At 38.4% G+C, this 23833-nt stretch overlaps 2 protein-coding genes and 1 pseudogene across 12 annotated transcripts; 1 reads left to right on the forward strand and 2 right to left on the reverse strand.

Moving 5' to 3' along the window:
- The first annotated feature begins 2020 nt into the window (after nt 1-2020).
- LOC132047995 (hemoglobin-2-like) lies at nt 2021-2922 on the forward strand (annotated as a pseudogene).
- Nucleotides 2923-5149: 2227 nt separating this feature from the next.
- On the reverse strand, nt 5150-7788 carry LOC132035478 (BES1/BZR1 homolog protein 2-like). The gene is made up of 2 exons (XM_059425763.1): nt 7458-7788; nt 5150-6523 (listed from the first exon to the last, which is right to left on the reverse strand). The coding sequence occupies exons 1-2, from the start codon at nt 7686-7688 to the stop codon at nt 5795-5797; spliced, it is 960 nt and encodes a 319-aa protein (XP_059281746.1). The 5' UTR covers nt 7689-7788; the 3' UTR covers nt 5150-5794.
- Nucleotides 7789-9840: 2052 nt separating this feature from the next.
- On the reverse strand, nt 9841-13540 carry LOC132035487 (secreted RxLR effector protein 161-like). 11 transcript variants are annotated; one of them, XM_059425837.1, is made up of 4 exons: nt 13111-13533; nt 12038-13027; nt 11669-11781; nt 9841-11590 (listed from the first exon to the last, which is right to left on the reverse strand). In XM_059425837.1, the coding sequence occupies exon 4, from the start codon at nt 10819-10821 to the stop codon at nt 10081-10083; it is 741 nt and encodes a 246-aa protein (XP_059281820.1). In that variant the 5' UTR covers nt 10822-11590; nt 11669-11781; nt 12038-13027; nt 13111-13533; the 3' UTR covers nt 9841-10080. The 11 variants fall into 11 exon arrangements, 10 of the variants coding, with proteins under 10 accessions (XP_059281820.1, XP_059281791.1, XP_059281769.1 ...); XR_009409304.1 differs by having other exon boundaries at nt 9841-10681; nt 11075-13027; nt 13111-13540; XM_059425808.1 differs by having other exon boundaries at nt 9841-11781.
- Nucleotides 13541-23833: the final 10293 nt, after the last annotated feature.

Consider the following 23833-nt stretch of genomic DNA (forward strand, 5'->3'; position numbering starts at 1 on the left):
ATGTTAGTCTTATTTCCTTATTATTGCATGTTTTGATATCACATGTTGATTTAGCCAGCCTATGGGTTTGCTCGGTCACATGCAGTTAGGCACCGAGTGCCGTGTTACGCCTAGGCCATGGTTCGGAGCGTGACACCTTTGAATCAAATGGTAACTAAATACGGATTTGACCATGATCCATTCAAATCTAAGAATCCTCATAATTAATTAATTAACTTTATATATTTAGGTATAGGCTTATGGCTATGGGAATAAGAATTACAAAAACATAATATCTACTTTTCATAATTCTAGTTACCTCCCTACATATAGTCTTTTGATATTCGTTTTCCAAATTTTTGTTATCTAGACTTATTGTGTTTATGAAGCATTGAAGAAAGCGCAGAAGTTAAAACGGAAAATGATAAACATAAAAATAAAGCCATCTACCAAATCTTTTTAAATTCCAATTGTCATTTTCTTCCCTTTAATTGGTTATGGATAAAATGCTATCTTATTAGTAGTAATTAAGATGGCATGTAAATAAGGGAACTGTAAAACTGAATAAGGAGAAAATTCTATTTGTAATTTTTTTTTTTTTTTTCATTTTGCCTTAAGCTTAAATAGACTACACTTTTCTTTCTAATTATTTAAATTTGTATTGGGCTTAGAATGAGCCCTAATTTTGATGAAGATGTGTGTGTGTGTATATAAGTTTGGTTCGGTTTTGATTCGGGTTTGTTTGGTTTACCGCCAAACCAAATCAAATGTTATAATTTTTTTTAAAATTTAAAAACAAATCAAGTCAAACCAAACCGGTTTTCGGTTAATTAAATCGGTTTACCGATTCGGATCGATTTTTCAGTCTCATTTGGATACCCCTACGATTACTGAATACACTTTTGACCTTTTTCAGTTCTTTGTTAGGAAACTCAATCCTAATAGGAAACAACTTACCTAAGTCACCATGATTCTGGTATCTAAAATGTTCAGAAAATCAGAAAATACACGCTAAAGTTTGACTCGGCAATTATCATGTAATTTTATGCACGTGGGGAGGGCCCTTTCCCATGTTGGTTCTAAGATGCATGCTTGACCCCCCAAAAATAAAGGTACATCGTCGATGGATCACCAGCACATCACGATTTTCATTTGCACCCTCATTTATGCAACGTTGGACCAATTTGGACCCGAATGTCGAACCGTGTCATTTGAACACGTCACCTTGACTTGGCACATGCGTGCAGTACATGTTTTTAAACGAGCGTGAGGTGAGCCAAATTTTTTTCTTTTTAAAAATTTTTAATCATTAAAAATTAATTTTAAGAAAAACTCTATTTTAAAATCTATTTAAATAATTGAAAAAAAAAAAAAAACTGAAAAACCCAACCCATCCACTCCGATAGCCCACTTCGCAGCCGCCACTGCTGCCGCTCCACTTCAAAATTTATTTAAACAAATCTCCGACGAAAAATGGCACCATTTTTTTAATTATTAAAATAGATTTTGAAGCGGCGGCGGTGGGGGCGGCGGCTGCTGGGGCAGCGGCGGAGGCGGCGAAGTGGGCTAGGTTTTCAGATCGGAGAGGATGGGTTGGGTTTTTAAAAAAAAAAAAATTAATTATTTAAATAGAATTTAAAATTAATTTTTCTTAAAATTAATTTTTTTGTTGACATGGCTTATTTTTATTGGTCTATTTTTCCATGTCGCAGCAAGTGTAACTCACGCACCACACTTGATCTAGACTGTGTTCAAATGGCACAGTTTAGCTTGTGTTCGAGGATTCAGATGGTCAACGTTTCAGTTGAGGGGTCTAAATGAAAAATCAGGACAAGTTCAGAAACCATCGATGACTTTAGCAAAAAAATAAATATAGACATTAGGCAGCGCATGAAGTAGGTAGAACTTTCAAGATAAGAAACAAAAACAAATTCATACACTTTGAACCTCCCCAAGCACAACCACCGGGTTTTCATCAAAAAACCATGTTCAGCCTCCAGTGGTTTTCAATTTTTTTCAACTTGTTCGAACTTTCTTATTTGTGCCACAAGAAAAGGCTCTTCATCACCATGAAAGGCTAAACACTTCAATCCAAACTCATTCTTATCCTTCATGCCCCTACTTAGTATATATACACACTGTGTCTTCCTAGATACCACCATATATTCCAGTAACCAAGTTCTCATATATACTCCCTTTTTATTCTAAAGTTTAATCATACGTCATGAGTAGCTTTACAGAAGAACAAGAAGCTTTGGTAGTCAAGTCATGGGACTCAATGAAGAAGAATGCTGGTGAATGGGGTCTCAAATTCTTTCTCAAGATATTTGAGATTGCACCATCGGCTAAAAAGCTTTTCTCATTCCTCAAAGATTCAAATGTGCCTTTGGAACAGAATCCTAAACTCAAGATCCATGCTAAATCTGTCCTCGTCATGACTTGTGAAGCTGCAGTTCAACTTAGAAAAGCAGGAAAGGTTGTGTTGAGGGATTCAACTCTCAAAAAAATAGGTGCTACACACTTGAAGTATGGTGTGGTTGATGAACACTTTGAGGTAACCAAGTATGCCTTGTTGGAAACAATCAAAGAAGCAATTCAGAAATGTGGAGTGTTGATATGAAGAATGCATGGGGAGAAGCTTATGATCAATTGGTTAGCGCCATCAAGACCGAGATGAAGTAGCCTAATTCCTCTTGCAATGCTTGCAGCAAGTTTAATATAAATCTTATTCTCTTGTATTAATTTCCTTCTTTTCAGTTTTCTTCAAACCTTTATAATACCAATTCGTGTGTTGTGTCTTAAAAAGAATCACAATAATTAATACTCTTGACATTAATTTTACTAAGTATACAGTTTTAATATCTTCACCAAAGCCTTTCTTTCTTGTAACCAAATAGATGCTCTTGGTATATTTTATGTTTTAATTAGACATCTTAGGTTTTGTTCTTCTTTATTTCACTCATCCTTTTTCATATCATATCCATATTAACTTATAAACTTTTTTTATGTAATTCTTCAATATAAAAAACTTAGATTAATTAATTCGTTGTTTAATTTAGGGATTTTAGTCAATTGGATCTTCTCCAAACCTTAATCTGACACTTACCAACACATATATAATGGAATTATCGGAAAAGGGCTAAATATATCCCGTATTGTGAAAAAAGGACCAAATATCCTCATATTATATTTTGATTAAATATACTAACCATTATCTTATTATTTCAAATATCCTTTCTCGAGTTAAAGTTGTCCACCTTGGACCTAACATCCGTTACGTTGATGACTTTTGATGAGGTGGATCTTGTATGGGCCTCTTCTCATCACATTAACCCATTTTACTTTTCCCCTCTTCAACCACTAAAATTTTCTGCCCCCTACACCACCATTGCTACCATTATCGCCTATAGTTACAGCTCTAGAAAAAACCCCTTTCCCAACACTGTCCGATCCCCCCATTTTCTCAAAAAACGCACACCAACTGTTTGTGTAATTGCTCTTTCGAAAAAAGAAAAAAAAACTCTACTCATAGGATTTGAACTTAAAACCCCCAGATGGATTCAATTGGGGAACTTAAAACTCTACCCATTAGATCGGAAGAAAACCCACATTCAGTACTATTTGATTTCGCCATTTTCTCAAACCGCACACCAGGTGTTTGTGAAATTGAAAAAAAAAAAAAAAAACAGTGCTCATAGAATTGGAAAATTAGGTTATAACTATATGGCGGTAATGGTAGAAATGATAGTGGAGGGATGAAAATTTTAGTGGTGGAAGAGGGGGAAGTAAAATGGGTTAGGGGTGATGAGGTGGCACAATGGTAAGATCAATCTCATCAAAAATCATCAATACGCATAGGATGTTATGCCCAAGGACGGAAAAAGGTTATATTTTAGCCAATAGTATAACGGTTGTGATACATTTGGACCAAAAGTATAACGAGAAATATATTTGGCTCATTTTCAATGATACGGGGTATATTTGGTCCTTTACCGTAGAATTATTAACTAAACATATGGTAATTTATAAACAGGTCGATAATACTTTGCCTGCATTAGTCAAACATAAGCTGAAACCTTGTTAGATAATAGCTCATTCACAAACATTTCATCTTGCTTTATATTGTTTCTCAACCGACCAGGCACGATTATTTTAGCAATTAAAGCTTTTGGGACATGCACGTGAAGAATTCTTCAAATAACATAATGGTGAAAAAATTGCTAGAAAAGCAGCATATTAGTAAGTTATAGCAATTGCTCTTTTAATTTAAGTTTTTTCGTTCTTCTCTTACCCTATTTAATACGTTAATTAACCATTGCCGGGCATATGTAATCAGCAAACTTCGAAATTAGCTTTTCTTTAAGATTATATGCTATTCGCTAAAAGTTTGACTTGGTAATTATCTGTAATATCCCCTGATATGAGAATTAGTATTACTTTAAGAAGCATGAAAGAGAAACGAAATTATAAGAAAATATAAGTTGCTAAAATACGATAATGACAACAAATAGATTAGAGAGGGATCAAGATAAGTGATGAAATCCAGATCGCAAAACCCACAAAGGATGATAATATTCATTTTGAAAATATACGCCCAACTGCACAAGGGCACTTGTCGATATTAAGAGATTTCCAAGAAAAACTTGGTGATATTCACAAGACGTCAATTTTTTTCTTTTAAGCATTTGATATTCGGAACTCACTAGTCAGACTGATCTAAATTTAGTATGACTAAGCCAACCAAGAGATAAACTCATTGGTTCGACTATTCAAAATTTAGTATGAAGAAGCCGACCACGAGATATAAATTGCTCTGTACCAAGAGATCTTCCATTATGGACCAACAAGATACGCACTGAGTTGTTTTAGCGGGTCATTAAAATGATTGAATTGTACCATATGATACAAAGCGTGACAATGGTCGCATTCCCCACAAAGCAGAATGCACGTGGGGAGGGCCATTTCCCATGTTGGTTCTAAGATGCTCCTTTGACCCCATAAAAAACAAATATAGACAGCGCATGAAGTAGGTAGAATTTTCAAGACTAAGAAGCAAAAACAAATCCATACACGGAAAAAACCCCCAAAATGCCCTTCCCTCCATCGTCTAAATTAACACTACACAAGCTTCCACCTAAGTCCAAGAGAATTCACACTCGACTCCAAGACATTGTCAATGAGAAGAAAATCCAACATTAAACTGATTTCACTGACAACACAATCTATTAGAGAAGCAAAAAAGCTAAGCTCTAACTCAATGTAACCTTCATGCTTAACTAACTAGTAATGTAGCAGTAAGTTAAGCTGCTGTCCGTGATTCGTCGCACTTTTCTACAGGACAATAATATCTCAGCTCTCTCTGATACAAAGTCATATGAGGGTCTTGCAACCCCAGCCGAATACAAATACACAGAACCTAATAGTTCATTACTTAAATACATACCGTAAGAGAAGCTCTTAAATAGACACGGAACCATGGTAACTGCTTTTGCTTCCTTCTATCATCAGTTATGACTTCACAATTCTCCAGACACATCTAGATCGTGAGCCACTCTCATTATCAATTCAATGAACATCTTAGCTTCATATAGTGATCGCTTGTTTAGAGAACTATACAATAGAGACAACAAGAAATCACATGCTCCAATTTAAGTTCTCAGGTATAGTAAGAGAATTTACAAATGAGATCCACGTAGTTGGCACGCTATGGCTTATAGTGCACAATAAATGTGATGAGCCGCGTGCAAACTGCAACATTGCAGATATGGAAATAAGCTCCTCCTATTTCCTTATCGGAATCATCTCATTAAGAACTTTAAGCACGTGCCTTTGCACTACCAAGAGTGAGTTCTAGATCATCCACAGCAACTTCATGTATTCTCTCACCTTCCCATGCCTTCACTTTGCAGCTCTCAAAATCAAACTCAGAGCCCCCATGTCCCTTTTGAGCTGCTTCGGCCCAGCCAAACATACCATGGCCACTTAAGGCATCTAAGAGAATGTTCTGCTGAGGAGGAACAGGTTTTACAAGGTTAAAAGTAGGCGAAGTTGGAGCTGCCACCGTCTGGAAGCTGACCCAGCGTGCAGATTCAACTGAGGCAGCATCAAACTCATCGCATTCTGGAATTGTAGCAGGCTTAGAGTATTGGCGGCGGGTGGGACTTGATGGTGCAGAAGCAGCAAAAAGTGGGTGCTGCTGAAAAGTATGCAACGGAACCCTGGAGAGAGATTCCCAGATAGGTTTAGGCTTTGATCCTCGAGTAGGAGAAGAAAGAGGTGGGGTAACAGGGGCACTGTTAGATATACGAAGAGGTGGCAAAGTAGAGGGAATGGAAGCTAAGTTATGGAGAAAGGGGAGGATGTATGATGTGGGATGCCCGTTGTCACAACGTGAGGGACTAGGGAATGAGGATGATGTTGGGCTGGCATGGTAAGAGGGTACAGGACTGGGGAAAGAGGATGACATTGGGCTAGGCTGAATCGATGAGCATGCACTGATATTCATAGAGGCACAACCATTTTCCGTTGGTGGAGGCCTGTGTCCCTGAAATTAACAAAATTAATCAGAAAAAGAAATTAGCATCATACACAGAGTAAATGGTTAAACAGTATTTCCAAACATATCCACACTCATTCATAACAACTTGAAGAACAGAACAGTAAGCTCTACCAATATAAGGAGCAAACTTGGTGAGCAAATTGACACAAGTTAGAGCAGTTCGTTAGCTTCTTAAACCAAATGACTGGTGAGGGCAAAGGTTCCTTTTTCTTTAGGGTACTTGATAACAAATCTGTACAACACCACAACCTCAAAGCAAATAGGGGCTGGTCAAATGAATACTCTATATCCATTCTGCTTTGAGAATTCAGCTCTGACCAGAAATTGCAGTAATTCGTAAACATAAGAAAACAAAGGAGAAAAGGAGACAATATACAGGTTACCCATCTTTTCAAACCCTACCAACTTCATAAACACTTTATACACTCTTAAACAGCGAGAATATTTCAGATCTCAAACTATTTGGGATCTGCTATATAAATCCTTTATACACATCCAGTTGCCAAGCAAAAACTGGAACCAAGAACTCGAACAAACAAATTTCACCAAACAAACATACAAAGATAGAATTTTTAAAAGCTTATAAACCAAACAGTACAAAATATACACACACACACACAAAAGATCCAATTGCTAAAACTTTTGACCACCAAGACTCAATTTTTACTGGGGTTAATCTCAAGATCTATCTTTTTATAATATTTTGCCATGGCTTTTTTATACCCCTTTGAATTGCTGGTAGGGGTAAGGTCTGAGTGCACTCTACCGTCTCCACACTACACTTAGTGGGATTTCACTTGGTATATTGTTGTTATTGTTAATCTCAAGATCTATCTTTTTCTTGCTAGTAAATAGATCTACAATTATAAATCACAGAAGTAAATTGAAAAAAAAAAAAAAATAGCTAATTTTAACTAACCTTGCGATAAGTGGTGCCATCATCTTCAACAACCCAACCAGCTTCAAGACAAAGAGCTTTCAAGACCTCATTGTTATCACAGTGTTTGGGAAGTTTGAAGTTACCTTGAGCTCTTAAGCCAGTAAATATTTTTGCAGCAATAGCTCTTCTTCTCCTCTCTCTTCTCTTATTGTTTTCCCTCTCTTTCCACGTCGGCAACCTTCCTGATGATCCACCACCGCCGGCCGTCATTAGTGAGTGGAAATGGGGTCAGCAGAAAGGGGGTTATTTGTTGAAGAGCTTTTCTTTATTGGAATTGCACAAGAATTTGCTACAGGCCTACACTATCTCCTCTTCTTTCTTCTATATATCTATTTTTCATGTACATTTGACTAATAGCATTACTACTTACCTTTCATTTTAATAAAATAGGTGTATTTTTTATTTTTTTATTTTCCATGAAATAGATTTATGTCAGTCGATGGAAAATAGTTTTTTTTATCTTCACAAGGCAGAGATAAGACTGCATGCGCGCCATCCTCCACAGATCTCACTTGTGAAACACTCGATATGTTATTGTTGTTGTGGAAACAAGTGCATGTGTAAGCAGATACATTTCAGAATAAAGAGTTTTTAACATATATGGTAAATATTTTTTCAATTCAAATTATTTGTCATTGAACGTATTACGTACCGCTTATAGATATTTAATAATTTTAATTATAACAATATTTGTTTAAATTATTTTTTATATTTCCTAAATAACTTATTTGATCAGTTCTCAAATACTAGTTAAAATTTTGAATAGGATTCTTTTATTAATGTCTCATTATTAATTAATACTCCACTAACTAAAATATGATTCATTTCTGTCACTCTTATTAACTCGTGGAACTTTGACTATAATTTATTTCAAATGGAAATCATTTTCTCCAACTTTGAACAATGACATTATTCTCATCCTATGTATCATTTTCAATCCCCATCTCTGTAATAATTTTTATATATTATTTATATTTTTTTTTCAAAATCTTTCGCAACATTTATGATTATTAACTTATTCTTATGTGCATTAAAATATAATTTTAGTTTCATTCTTATTTATGTTCTATTATGTGAACAAACTTTTGAGTTGGTGGTTATAAAGGGAAAATTATCTATCGTCGATCGTAATTGGTTAGAGCACTAGTAAGAATACATAATATAAAGCAAAATAAAGTAATTGAAATTACAAATAATAAAGAGAAGTAAAATTAGAGAGAGAGAGAGAGAGTATGATTTTATTAGAGCTCCATATTTACAATCATGCAATATTTGTTTTAGAATAACCATAAGATTCTAAGAAGCTTAAGTTAAATATAATGACAGAAAGTATCTAAGATGAAATCAATATATCTTGTAGTTTTCAAGTGTGTAGATCGTATGAGAGATATTCGATCTTAGATCCTCTCGTTAGTGTGGGGAACTTCCTCTTTTATAGGCATTTTATTACGTGAAGTTCAAGATTTGATGAAGTTTTCCTTAAGGAGAAGTGGGTGTTAAGTGAATAAGCGATTCAAACACAAAGGAAGCGATTAAGGAGTTTGCGGCACTCTCAACCTTGTCCCCTACGACTTAGTCATGGAGGTTAGTTGTCATGGCTTGGCCGCACGGGGGGTCATGGCCCATATTGTATTAGGTCTTTCATGCTCACGTCCTGATTGCATGAAAGTCTAAAATGATCATGCAGATCGTGGAGTTTGATCGTACGTGACACTCATAATGGATTGTTTGTTCTATGAGATAGTTGTTCATGGACAGGCTGTATGAGAAGTTAGAGACGGTCAGAAGGACACATGCCAGCACATGCTATATTTGTCCACTACAGTTGCCATTAATGAAATATCTATAATCTAAATTTCATTTAAAGTATAAATAGATAATTTTAAGCAGTTGTTACAAATTTACCTTATTTTTATTAATTATAATTTTTATTACTTGCGTTGAATTATTGTTTAGAAAACTCACACTACTCTCACTTATTCTATTGAGTTTTGTTTTCTATTAATTGGATTAATCATACAAGAAAATTATCATTAACTTAAATGCTTGATTATTATTTTTAATTTTTCACTTCAAAAATAATATTTTATAATTATGTAGGTACGTCCATGATATAGAATTTTCTAAAAGAGGAAAAATATTATGATCATAAAAGTTTTTTAAAAAAAAATAGGAAGATAAAAGATGATAAGAAGGGTTATTAGGCATTTAAAAACTCAATTAAATTCGGAGGAAAAATTTTGGAGCAAAGAGCTCCCACACACTCAGAAATAGAACTTAGCTACTGCACAAAAAAGTGAAACAGTAAGCTAGTTGTAAGAAGAAATAAATCAAGCAGTTAGTGAGCAGAGAAAAGCTTAAGTTGTGATATTGCAATGGATACTTTTATTCTTCACCAGAGAAGCCTTTAAATAGGCATTACATCTCAGCTAAAATGCATTAGATATGGAGAAAATATTGGCACTAAATCTGTCATGCATTACAACTGAAATCAAAATTTGAAGGACCAAATAATAACTAACTTAGACTAAGTCAAAAAACAGTAAAAAAAAAATACTAAAAAAGCTGCAGTAACTTTTTTCTCTCTTTCTTTTTGAATCACTTATTCAACATTCCCTCTTGATTCAAATTCGCTAACACCAAGCAATGATCTGAAGTAGACGTGATTCTGATATGGCAGTGCTTTTGTTAATATATCTACTACTTGTTCATTGGTGTTGCAAAACTTCAATATGATATCTTCTTTCTCCACCAGCTCACGAATAAAGTGGAAGCAACTATCAATGTGCTTTGTTCTTCCATGAAATGCAGGATTCTTAGTCATTGCAATTGAGGATTTGTTGTCACAAAAAATATCAGTTGCCTTCTCTTGCTTCTGGTAGAGATCAGCCAAAATTCTCCTAAGCCAAATGCATTGACAAGCTGCAGAAGTTGCTGCGACATACTCTGCCTCTGAAGACGACAATGTCGTTGTTACTTGTTTCTCCGAACTCCATGTTATTGCACCTGATCCAAGACTGAAAACGTTGCCTAAAATACTCTTCTTATGACCCATCGAGTCTGCCCAATCACTGTCAGTAAAGCCTAATAACCTAAAAGCTGAAACGTGAGGATACCAAATATCATATTCGAGTGTTCCAGCAACATAGTGTAAAATTCTTTTTGCAGCTCCAACTTGATGCGTCGATGGATTGCTCATAAACCTTGAAACGACACTAAAAGAGTATGAAATATCTGGACGAGTATGAGACAAATAAATCAAACCTCCAACTAGAATTCTAAAACTTCTTGCATTGGCTCGTTCAGCACCATCGTCCTGCTGCAATTTTTCATTCAGATTCATGGGTGTTGCAGCAAATTTGCAATTAACGAGGCCAAATCTTTTAAGAAGGTCTGAAGCATATTTTTTTGAGAAACAAATACTCCATTTTCTCCTTGTTTCACCTCAAGTCCAAGAAAGTAATGCAACAAACCCAAATTTTTCATCTCAAATCTACTCATCATACTAGATTTAAATTCAGCTACAACAGAGTGAGATGATCCTATATAAATTATATCATCAACATAGAGACATACAACTAGAATATCATTGTTACCTCGCTTCCTCAAGTAGAGAGTAGGCTCACTTTCGTTCCTTTCAAATTTGCAAAAAATAGGAATTAATTTTGCTATACCAGGCGCGTGGCGCTTGTTTCAACCATAAAGTGCCTTCTTCAACTTGTACACCATTTCCTCTTGGCCATTGATTTCAAAACCTTCAGGTTGAGCAACATAAACCTCCTCTTCCACCTCACCATTCAAGAGTGCTGACTTAACATCAAGTTGATAAAGTGACCAGTTCAATTAAGCAGCTAATGCTAAAGTTGTTCTTACTGTTTCAAATCGAGTAATAGGAGAAAAAGTTTCTTCAAAATTGATACCATGGTGCTGCGAGTATCCCGTTGCGACAAGCCTTGCCTTGTGCTGTTGTACACTTCCATCTACATGATACTTTGTTTTGAATATCCACTTTAGGCCAAAAATATTCTTTTCATTTGACAAAGTTTCATTACTCTGAATTGCCATCAGTTCTTCCTTCATCGCATGCTTCCACTCTTCATTTCCGATTGCTTCTTCATAAGATATAGGATATGAAACAATAAAGCAAATTGACAAAATGCATTAGAATATCTAGGATTTGATTTTCTTACTCTTGTTGATCTTCTTAGCGGAATTTGCTCAGTTGAAGGCTCTTCAAGTGCCTCAGATTTCTCTAGTGCAATTGTTGCTCTAAGTGCATTTGGGGCAGACTCTTGTCTTTCATCTGGAGAGTCCTCAATGGGTATTGAAATCTCCTGTTGTACTTGTTTTTCACTCCAATTCCAGCTTGATTTTTCATCAAATACAACATTTCTGCTAATTATCATTTTGCCACTAAGAGGATTATATAACCTATATGCTTTGGATTCAAGATAATAACCGATGAAAATATATTTTTGTGATTTTTCATCTAGTTTTTGACGAGTTTGAGAGTTAACCAAAGCATAAGCAGTACACCCAAAAATTCTTAAGTGGCTTACCAAAGGTCTTATACCCTTCCTAGCTTCATATGGCGTTTGATTCATCACGACCTTTGTAGGAGATAGGTTCAGCAGATACATTGAGGTTGCAACTGCTTCTGCCCAGTATTTTGGAAGTCCCTTTCCTTTCAGTAAGCTTCTTGCCATCTTCAAGTAAAATTCTTGTTTTCAGCTACCCTATTTTGCTCCGGCGAGTAAGGTGTTGTAAGTTCCCTGAGAATTCCATTTTCTTCACAAAAATAGATAAATTCATTAGATAAGAACTCACCACCTCTGTCCGTTCGAAGAGTTTTTATGCGCAACCCAGTCTGATTCTCCACCAAAGCTTTGTATTTTCTGAAATGCTTAAAAACTTCTGATTCGTATTTCAGAAAATACACCCAGCTTATGCGGCTGAAACCATCTGTGATGAGTAAAAAAAATATCGACTCCCACTAAAAGATTCAGTATTCATTGGACTAAAGCAAGAAGAAATTCTCCAAGCCTTTCCGACAAGAAATGAATTTCTACTTTGCTTCACATAAATGAAACCCTTGCACGAATCAAAAGAATTAATTTTTAGTAATCCAATGACCATACCTTTTTGTCCTAACAAATTTATCCCCTTGAAATTAAGATGGTCGTACCTCAAATGTCACAACTCAGAGTTATTTTTTACACCAGTAACAAAAGCAAAAGTTTCCACATTGAAACTTCTAATGGAAACATTTTGTTTTCAGCCATGTGAACCATCATTTGACCTTATTTTTTATCTTTAATAACGAATGCTCCATCATAAACAAAAATATCCGCTAGCCATTAGTTGTACAACACTCAATAAATTGTGTACCAAACTAGGAACAAATTGAACATCAGGTAGAAGCTTTACTTCACCATGACTGTTTCTGATTCCTACTGTTCCCTTTCCTTCAACTTGAAGGTTGTTGTTATCACCAAGATTGAAAATCGTGTTTTGTGTCGTGTCAAGCTCTTTGAAGATTGGCTTCATGCCTGACATATGGTTGAAGCAGCCGTTACAAACCACACTTCACTTGCAATTTTATTAGTATCACAATAAGCCATGAATAACTTACTTTCTTCATTAGTTGTCTCGGCATAATTCAATTGTTTCTCCTTGTACCAGCAATATATGCTTGCATATGCCCGAACTTCATGCAATGATGACATTGTGTGTTGCTTCAATTGCCTCTTTGCTCATAGGAGTGCCATTGTTGAAAGCCTCTGCCCCGGTCTCGACCTCGGCTATTTCCATGAAATGCATCTCTGCCTTGTCCTCTTCCTATTGCTGTCTTATCATGTTCTCTTGAATTTGATGCCTCCGCCTTCAATTGATATGCTTTTTCTTCCTGCTTTTCTGCCTACTTGTTTATTCTTTCCTCATGAAATTGTAAAGAACCCATTAATTCATCAAATGAAATAGTCAACAAGTATTTCGACACCTCAAGTGCAGCCACAACATGATCAAATCTAGGAGTTAAACTCCTTAAAAAATTTGCACCAACAGTTTGATCAGTTATTTGGTCTCCGTATGTGTTACACCTCGGAAATTTCCCTTTAGCGTACAAGTAAGTGGACTCGCGAAGGGCATGATGAATACGAGGCTTGGATAAGCAAGAAATAGTAATTGATAGCCCTAATTAAGATTTCCAAAGGCATTGGGATTGAAGAAAGAAAGTTGTTAAGGAAAGCGAGTTATAAGTTAGTGTGTCGGGCAAAATTATGAGTATTGAGTTAATTATGTCTTAAGGATGTTTTGGAGAAGAGTTATGACGTTCCCTAGATTAATAATGAAATGTTAAACAAGTGCTAAGAAGGATCCATAAGGATTGGAGATCAAACGAAACGACGGGAACCATTCGGTGGGCGTGAGTTCCACGACCATGTTCCACGGACAGCATCATGATCCACGGACCGTGGATGTGTCCGTGGAATAGCCAGCAGAGAAGATGGCTGGCTGGTCGTGAACCACGACCAGTTCCACGGCCAACACTGGGTTCCACGGACCGTGGAAGTCCCGCCGACTGAAATTGTTCCAAGTCTTTAAATGTGATCCCACTTCATTTATTTCATTTCCATCAACCTTCTTCATCTCTCAAGATCTCTCGAACCTTCTCTATATTTCATCCATAAGTAAACAAAGGGAATCAAGGATCAACAACAAGAAATCAAGTGAATCAAGTGAAGGAAACCTCATTAAAGTCATTCAACTCAAGAAATCTCAAGAAAGGTAAAATAGGGTTTTGGTGGAAAAGGTGAATTGTCATCCAAGGCTTATTCCTCTATCATTTAAGGTCAGTTTTATGATATTCTATGTTGTTTGAAGTATTAATAAGTTGAAACACATGGATGGTAGAAGAGTATAGAAAATGGGTCTTAAATGGGTGAATAATGTCATTATGGAATAGTAGTTGGAGTGAATCATGAAAATGGTTACGTTGAGATTATAAATGCGTTATAAATGACATTTAGAATATGAAATGAGCATTGTATGTGAAAGTACGCGATAATAGACTTTGGTCATGATTATGGAGAATTGGAGTAGAATTGTGAAATGTGAATAGTGTAAATGAATGACGATTGTTGCTAGCGATGTTGTGGTTGTTGTTATGAATGTTGGGAGTTGATATGGAATATGGCGGAAAGTAGTATAAACAAAGGAAGCGCTGCCCAATTTTCTTTGGCCTTAAGAAGCACGTTCTTGTAATTGCCTAGCTAATGACAATACGAACTCTCTTGAAGGTAGAGACGCAAGCATTAAAGGAGAACGAGCAAGCGATAGGATAGCTAAGCGACGAAGGTATGTGAGGCTTAACCCTTCTTTCTAAGGCATGAATCTTATGCATGATTTTCCTTCCTCTTTGCGGATTTCCTACATTCCAAAAAGACTAAAGGCCTATGTGCATGAATGATCATATGAGGTAAGAAATGTGCTATGAATACGAAGATAATAATGTCAAGCTTAATCCTAAAGATTCTAGAGGTTATGAAATGATGTACCTACGAAGCGAATGATGTTGACTACGATCCATCAATGTCTTCCTCACGTACACTCACCTTAAGATGTAGTCCCTCCAAGGTGAGACATAATGACTACGATTACTCCATAGCGTAGTCGGGGGTCCACGACCTTACGTTACCCCGACACAAGATATGTATGATGATATTAAATTATGATAGAGCCACGATATATCCATGACATGAATGATAGTGATGAATCTATGATATGTATGATGACAAATGCATGATATGTGTGATGATGTGATGTCACCGCGCCTAATTGGCCGGGCATGTCACCACTAAGGCGGGCTGCATACGATTTCACCGCGCCTAAATGGCCGGACATGTCACCATTAAAGGCGGTCGTTATGATTTCACCGAGCCTAGTAGGCGGGCATGACATTAGTGGGCGGAAGATATGATGGTTACCGGACGCGGGTTAACGACATGATGATGTATGATTGATGTGATAATGCATGTATGGCATGATGATGTATATGTGATATGATAAGGCATACGCTATGGTAATGTACATGATATTCTTATGTATGATGTATGTATGTGAAATGTATCTACGCTTAAAAGAACACACAGGTTGTATCCTCATTTCATGACCTGTGATATTTTTACTATGCTTATTTCAGTCCTGCCTTACATACTCAGTACAATGTTCGTACTGACGTCCGTTTTCTTTGGACGCTGTGTTCATACCCACAGGTTGGCAGGGAGACGGTGCCGATCCGTAGGAGCGATTAGCTAACTGAGAGCACTCCACTTTTCCGGAGGTGCCATTGATTATTTTTTTTGGTACATATATGTATATATATATTTACGATTTGGGCACGACGGGGTCCTGTCCCGTCCATATGTCTAGTATTCTAGTAGAGGCTCGTAGATACGCATGTGTGGGTAATATGGTCCCATAGTCCTCATGTATATGTATGTATATATATATTATATATCATTTTGATAGCCGAAGGGCTTATGTTTATAAAAGTAAATGTGTTTCAAATGGTGATAGATTTCTATGATTATGAGTGCATGTTATGAATGAGAGCAGATAAGTAGTAATATGAAGGGTGTTCGGTGGTTAGCCCGGATACCGTCATAACCGTAGCTCGGGTCATGTGAAGTGGTATCGAGCGATTCCCGGTCTAGGAAGTGTCTACGAGCCGTGTCTAGTAGAGTCTTGTTTATGGTGTGTTGCGCGCCACGCTAATAAACAAGAGGCTACAGGGCATTTAGGAGAATGACCATCTTTCTTCTTATGAGATCGTGCGATAGAGCCGTGCATAAGCTTTAATCCTCCCTAATAAGTATGTTGTGATTTCAGAAATGCCGCCAAAAGGAAAAGCTAAAGCCGCCCAGAAGGGCAAGCCTATGACGAGAAGGCGGGCAGAAAGAGAGCCGCCTATGAATATAGATGAGGGCGAGTCACACCATGAGGCTCCATCTAATGCCTTCACTACTCCGCCTATTACGGAAGAAAGAAGGGCACTTCCGGCTCAGATGCCTCAGTTCCTCCGTGGCTACCCAGTCAACAAGTGACCGAGGCTATTAATTTATTGACACAGTTGGTTGCCGCCCAAGCACAACGGCAGACTGCGGGCCCAAGTGATCATTCAGCTAGTACTAGAGCCCGAGATTTCATGAGTTTAAATCCTCCGAAATTCTTTGGGTCAAAGCCGGACGAAGACCCGCAAGGCATTATTGATGAAATGCTAAGAACATTGCGGATTATTCATGCTTCTGAGACCGAATCAGTGGAGTTGGCATCATATAGACTCCGAGATGTGGCGGTTCTATGGTACAATAATTGGATAGCATCAAGAAAAGAGGATGCACCTCCGCCTGTTTGGCAAGAATTTGTAGACGCTTTCATCCGCCATTACTTGCCACCCGAGGTCCGCCGAGCTAGAACGGATAGATTTCTGAATTTGAAATAAGGGAGCATGAGTGCTCGGGAGTATAGCCTTCAATTTAATTCCTTGACTAGGTATGCTCCGACAATGGTGGCCGATATGGGAGATCAGGTGCGTATTTGTGAGTGGCTTAGGGCCACATTTATTTAAAGATTGCGTAACGGCTTCGTTGCAAGATAGAATGGACATCTCCCGAATTCAAGCCCATGCCCAAAATCTTGAGGGACAACAACCTCCGCAGAGGGGTGATCGTGATGTTGATAGAGGGCAAAGCAAGCGGGCCAGATCTATGGGCACAGGCGGTGATTATAGAGGGGGATCAAGGCAGACACATTCTAGGCACTCAGGCCAGTTAGTGACGAGTGCACCTCCTCGATTTACAGGCAAAAGATCTGATTGCTCTTTTCGTTCGGGACGGGGCCGAGTTTGAGGCCCGGGTTCTCGGTTGGGAGAGATTACGGTCGGGGAGACCACCGTGTCACGACCCGACCTACGGCGCGACGGGTACCGAGGTCGACCACCGAGCACCCCTCATTCTCTCTTGCTTAACTTTGTCTTTATTCATTTCTCTTGTCGTTTATAATCATAGAAAACGACTTTCATATAGAACATGTTTACTTATATAACGTGGGCCCTTTGGGCTATCAAAATAATAATAATAATATACATAGGCTTTCACTTACATAATGACTATGGGACCATACTACCCACTCATACGTATCTACGAGCCTCTACTGAAATACCAGACATATGGGCGGGACAGGACCCCGCCGTGCCCGAAATACATGTACACAAAATCATATCTCAAAATAGCACCTCACGGAACAAGGAGGGCTTCGTAACTCTGGCTGGCTAGCTACGCGGATCCGCACCGCCGTCTCCTTGTCTACACGTGGGCATGAACACGGCGCCCAAAAGAAGGACGTCGGTACGAATATTGACCGAGTATGTAAAACATGAGCAGTAACGATGGAGAAACATAACGGTGATATATGAAATAACATAATGTGGGAGACATTATCATTCTCTTCATAGTACTTACCTGCTTCCGTAGGGACGTTCCATGTTCTATTTCGTGCTCGTGTACATACATTCATATCTTTTACTTACTTACCTCTCATATCTATTCACTTGTCATACTCATGCTCGTATCACGTACTTTGCATATCCATGGCCCTTACTCGGCACTTACATGATATTAGTATATTCGTACTCTAATCAACATCGTCATATGTATATAATCGTACTCGTAACGATATCATATACTTATCTCGTTCGTACTCACATGAATGTGATGCATATGGTATAATCATACAGGTAACACAATCATACTCATATAGATATCATACGTGAAGCATAGTCGTACTCATACAAGCATCATGCATATAACATAGTCGTATTCATATAGGTTGGCATCATTCATACTCGGCCTCCTTCGGGCCCGATAGGATTGCTAGCATACGTACTCGGCCCTCTTGGCTCGATGGCATTACTGGCATACGTACTCGGCCCTCTTGGGCTCGATAGACTTGATGGCATTCGTACTCGGCCCTCTTGGGCTCGATGGGCTTAACAGTATCCGTACTCGGCCCTCTTGGGCTCGATAGATTTAATGGTACACGTACTCGGCCTTCCGGGCTCGATACATACATATATACATATACGTCGCATAGGGGTATCATGCCTTAACATAGCTAGTCATCATCGCATTCATCATAACACATGCATAAACTTATCATCATGTCGCATTCATTTATACGCATTTTATCATTATCGTATTCGGCCTCATAGGCTCGAAGACATATCGTATTCGGCCACGAGGGCTCGACCACGTCACATATATCTCATATCGTACATGCGTCATAGGCTCGTTGCTATCACTCATTTCATAGTCATGTTGTGGCTTTGTTTTACTCTAGCGTCATATATATATATACGTGCCTACATACCATATACTCATTATCTTACATCTTATAGATTTATGATTATGAATCGTCTTATAAGCATATCATGGTTCCATCGTACTTAACATCACTATCATTCATTTCATGGGCATATCGTGGCTTAACATAGTGCTACCATATCTTATCATATATGCATAAATCGTAATAATCGCCCCGACCACTATAGGTGCGGTGTAATAATCAATATCCCCTTATACTCATTCTATCATAATATACTCATCATAACATGCTTATCATAGTATGCTTGACATCATATACTTATCCACAAGACATGCATAAAGACTCTTAGCTAATCTGCTTTATCGGGGTGACGTAAGGTCGTGGACCCCGATGTCATTATGAGCATTCTTACATATTCGCCTACTTGAAGGGACAAACATAAGGTGAGTGTGCACAATGATCAATTTCATTAAATTACATAAAGGTCATCCTTAGCTCCTTAGAGGCATCATATCATAGGCTATAGCATTTCTAGACTTTAGCTTGCTATCATCATTTTCGTATTCATCTTATATTTCTTATCTCGTATAGCTATTCATGAGAGAGGACTCTTAACTTTCTTGGAGATGGGACATTCATAGTAAAAGAGGAAATTCATGCCATAGGACTCGTACCTTAGAAGGAAAGGTATTAGCCTCGCATACCTTTTTGTTTAGCTACTCTATTCTTTGGCTCGTCCTCCTTCAATGCTTGCGTCTTTACCTTGAGAGGGTTCGTATCGTCGTTAGCTAATCAATTACAAGAACATACTCCTTAAGGCTAAAGAAAATCGGGCAACGTTTCCTTTGTTTATACTACTTTCCTCCATATTCCATATCAACTCCCAACATTCATAATAATCATCACAATATCGTTAACGACAATCGTCATTCATTCATCTTATTTGCATTTCATAATCTCACTTCAATTTCCCATAATCATGACTAAAAATCCATCGTCGTATTCCTTCGTATCCAATGCTCATTTCATGTTCTATAGGTCATTTATAACATATTTATATCCTCAACATATTCGTTTCCACGATTCAATCCACTACTAATCACTAATGACATTATTCATCCATTTAATGACCCATTTGTTGTACTCTTCTACAATCCATGAATCTTAGCTCAATAATACTTCAATAGCATGTAAAGTTCATGAAACTTACCTTAAATGATGGAGGAATAAGCTTGGAGTGGTGATTCACCCTTAGCACCAAAACCCTAGTTCAACTCTCTTGGGATTTCTTGACTTGGAAGACTTTTAATGGGCTTATACTCTACTTGATTCTCTTGATTTCTTGTTATTGATCCTTGATTTCTAGGGATTTCTCATGAGTGAAATGTGTGGAACTCTCTAGAGGTTTCTTGAAGTGCTTGAAAAAAACGAAGTGAAATGAGCTTAAGTCCCTTTTTAAAAATCCCAAAATCGATCTTTAATGAATTATTGTCGGGATGAACGGTGGTCGTAAACCACGGTTTACGGACCGTATACTAGTTTACGGTCCGTCCTCCGTGGCCGTATTTAAGCATAAGGAAAACGAAAAGTTTGGTGAAGGACCGAGCTTACGACACAGGTTTACGGTCCGTAAACCGTTTACGGGCCGTATCTTACCGGGTCGTGTTTAACCATTTCAACGCTTAACAGAACTTGAGACTTTTGGCAAGTGGATTTGGGGACGATCGCACTATACGGTCCGTAAATCACTTTACTGAGCCGTATTGTGCACTATACGACCAATCGGCCGGAAATTTTCGCAACTTTATTATTTCCACAAAATTCATGATTAGCCATTCCCGACTTATCAACACATCATATACTCAAGCTCTTCATCGTTCTACTCGTCACTCAAGTACGGAAAGATTCCGAGGTGTCACAACCTGTTCCCCGATGCATCCAGTGCAGAAAATTGCACTCAGGGCCATGTCGCCAGGGCACAGATGCATGTTATATTTATGGACAGGCTGGACATTTGATGCGAGATTGTCCTGTGAGATATGGCAGAGGTGGGGTTCAACCCACAGGATCAGCAGCAGGTTCCTCTTCAGTACGTCCTACAGGGCAGACTCCCCAGATTCCAGCAGGCCGAGGTAGAGGCCGAGGGGGAGCATCTACTTCAGGTGCCACACAGCCCCGTTTATATGCTTTGGCCGGACAACAGGATCTCGAGTCGTCCCCAGATGTGGTTACAGGTACATTGTCTGTGTTTTCTCATGATGTGTATGCATTGATAGATCCGGGATCTACGTTATCTTATATTACTCCCTATGTTGCTAATCGTATTGGGGTGAGACCCGAGCCAATTAAGCCTTTCGAGGTGTCTACTCCGGTTGGTGATCCCGTGATATCTAAACAAGTGTATAAAGAATGTATAATTATGGTATGTGATCGTCAAACCAAAGCTGATTTAGTTGAGCTGGAAATGCTAGACTTTGATGTTATTATGGGTATGGATTGGTTGGCCTCATGCTATGCTAATGTTGATTGCCGATTGAAATTAGTTCGATTCCAATTTTCGGGAGAGCCCGTACTTGAATGGAAAGGTAATACGGCAACTCCGAGAGGTAGGTTTATTTCCTACCTTAAGAGCGTTAAAAGATGATAGCTAAGGGCTATATTTATCACACAGTGGGGAGTTCATGATACGGAAGCAAAGTCTCAACATTCCAATGTTCGGTAGTGAATGAAATCCCGGATGTATTTCCGGATGAACTCCCGGGGCCTTCTCCGGAAAGGGAAATTGAGTTCGCCATTGATGTGTTCTTTGGACCCGAGCCCATTTCTATCCTCCTGCTCGAGTGGCTCCGGCAGAATTGAAAGAACTAAAGGTACAGTTGAAAGATTTGCTCGAGAAGGGGTTTATTAGGCCCAGTTCATCACCGTGGGGAGCACCAGTCTTGTTTGTGAGAAAGAAAGATGGCTCCCTACGAATGTGTATTGATTATAGACAGCTAAATAAGGTGACGATCAAGAACAAGTATCCTCTTCCGAGGATTGATGATTTATTCGATCAGCTACAAGGTGCCAAGTGATTTTCCAAAATAGATCTAAGATCGGGTTATTATCAAGTGAGAGTTAGAGAAGAAGACATCCCCAAGACAGCTTTCAGGACAAGATATGGCCATTATGAATTCCGAGTGATGTCGTTTGGGCTAACTAATGCTCCGGCGATATTTATGAATTTAATGAATAATGTATTCAGACTTCTCTTAGATCTGTTCGTGATAGTATTCATTGATGATATTCTGATATACTCTCGCACAGAATCAGAACATGCAGATCATCTACGTATTGTTCTCGGTATCCTCCGAACTCGGGAGTTGTATGCGAAATTTTCAAAGTGCGAGTTCTGGCTAAATTCCGTGACATTCTTGGGCCATGTAATTTCCGATGATGGCATTAGAGTTGATACTCAGAAAATTGAAGCTGTGAAAACTTGGCCAAGGCCTACGACGCCTACAGAAGTTCGTAGTTTTCTCGGATTGGCAGGTTATTATAGGAGATTCGTAGAGGGCTTTTCATCCATTTAACCCCATTGACGAAGCTAACCCAGAAGTCAGTAAAATTTCAGTGGAATGATGCTTGTGAGCGTAGCTTCCAAGAGTTAAAAGACAGATTAACCTCAGCTCCAGTTTTAACGCTTCCAGAAGGGCCGGATGGCTATGTTGTGTATTGTGATGCTTCCGGTGTTGGGTTAGGATGTGTATTAATGCAGCATGGAAAAGTCATCGCTTATGCTTCGAGACAGCTGCGAAAACATGAAAAGAACTACCCAACTCATGACCTCGAATTGGTCGCAGTTATTCATGCATTAAAAATGTGGAGACATTACTTGTATGGTGTGCACGTTGATATCTATACAGATCACAAGAGCCTTCAATACATTTTTAAACAGAAGGAGTTGAATCTGCGACAGCGGCGATGGTTAGAATTATTGAAGGATTATGATGTGAATATCTTATACCACCCCGGAAAAGCAAATGTAGTAGCTGACGCGCTTAGCCGCCGATCTATGGGTAGCTTATGTGAAGCCCCTTCGGAAAAGAAAGAAATGATTCATGAACTCCATCAACTAGCAAATCTTGGAGTGCGTATAATTGATTTAGGCGATGCGAGAGTTGGTATTAATAATCCCACAGTTTCTTCCTTGAATGCGGAAGTAAAAGAGCGGCAATATGAAGACCCTCAATTGAGCCATTATAGAGATATATGCCATGCAAAAGAGGAGTCCCCATTTGAAATTTCTATAGAAGGAGTTCTTAGATACCGAGGCAGGCTATGCGTTCCAAATGTTGCAGAACTATGCCGCCGAATCCTGGAAGAAGCTCATTATTCTCGGTATTCTATCCATCCAGGAACGAAAAAGATGTATCATGATCTTAAATTGATGTATTGGTGGGATGGTATGAAAAGAGACATAGCAGAAGTTGTAGCCCAATGTCCAAATTGCCAGCAAGTGAAGATAGAACACCAAAAGCCAGGAGGATTATTGCAAGCAATGGAAATTCCTACGTGGAAATGGGAAGTGATCAACATGGACTTTATTGTCGGATTGCCCCGTTCCCGAGGAAAGTATGATTCTATATGGGTGATCGTGGATAGACTCACGAAAGCAGCTCATTTTCTCCCAGTCAGGACCACATACTCAGCAGAAGATTATGCGAGGCTGTATATCAAAGAAATTGTGAGACTTCATGGCGTTCCAATATCTATTATTTCGGACAGAGGAGCACAATTTACAGCTAAGTTCTGGAAATCTTTTCAAGAAGGTCTAGGTACTCAAGTGAGGCTCAGCACAACATTTCATCCACAAACTGACGGGCAAGCCGAGCGTACTATACAGACCTTGGAGGATATGCTAAGGGCATGTGTTCTAGATTTTGGTGGTAGTTAGGATGACCACTTAACCCTAATTGAATTTGCCTACAACA

This window comes from Lycium ferocissimum, chromosome 2, assembly GCF_029784015.1.
Source record: "Lycium ferocissimum isolate CSIRO_LF1 chromosome 2, AGI_CSIRO_Lferr_CH_V1, whole genome shotgun sequence".
Lineage (NCBI taxonomy): Eukaryota > Viridiplantae > Streptophyta > Magnoliopsida > Solanales > Solanaceae > Lycium > Lycium ferocissimum.

What these genes read in the sequence shown, in the direction of transcription:
- LOC132035478 (XM_059425763.1), bottom strand. Translation starts at nt 7,688, where the DNA reads ATGACGGCCGGCGGTGGTGGATCATCAGGAAGGTTGCCGACGTGGAAA. An exon ending in ATGGCACCACTTATCGCAAG is followed by an intron (nt 6,524 to 7,457) that starts GTTAGTTAAAAT and finishes TGTTAATTTCAG; the next exon opens with GGACACAGGCCTCCACCAAC.
- LOC132035487 (XM_059425837.1), bottom strand. Translation starts at nt 10,821, where the DNA reads ATGAATCTGAATGAAAAATTGCAGCAGGACGATGGTGCTGAACGAGCC.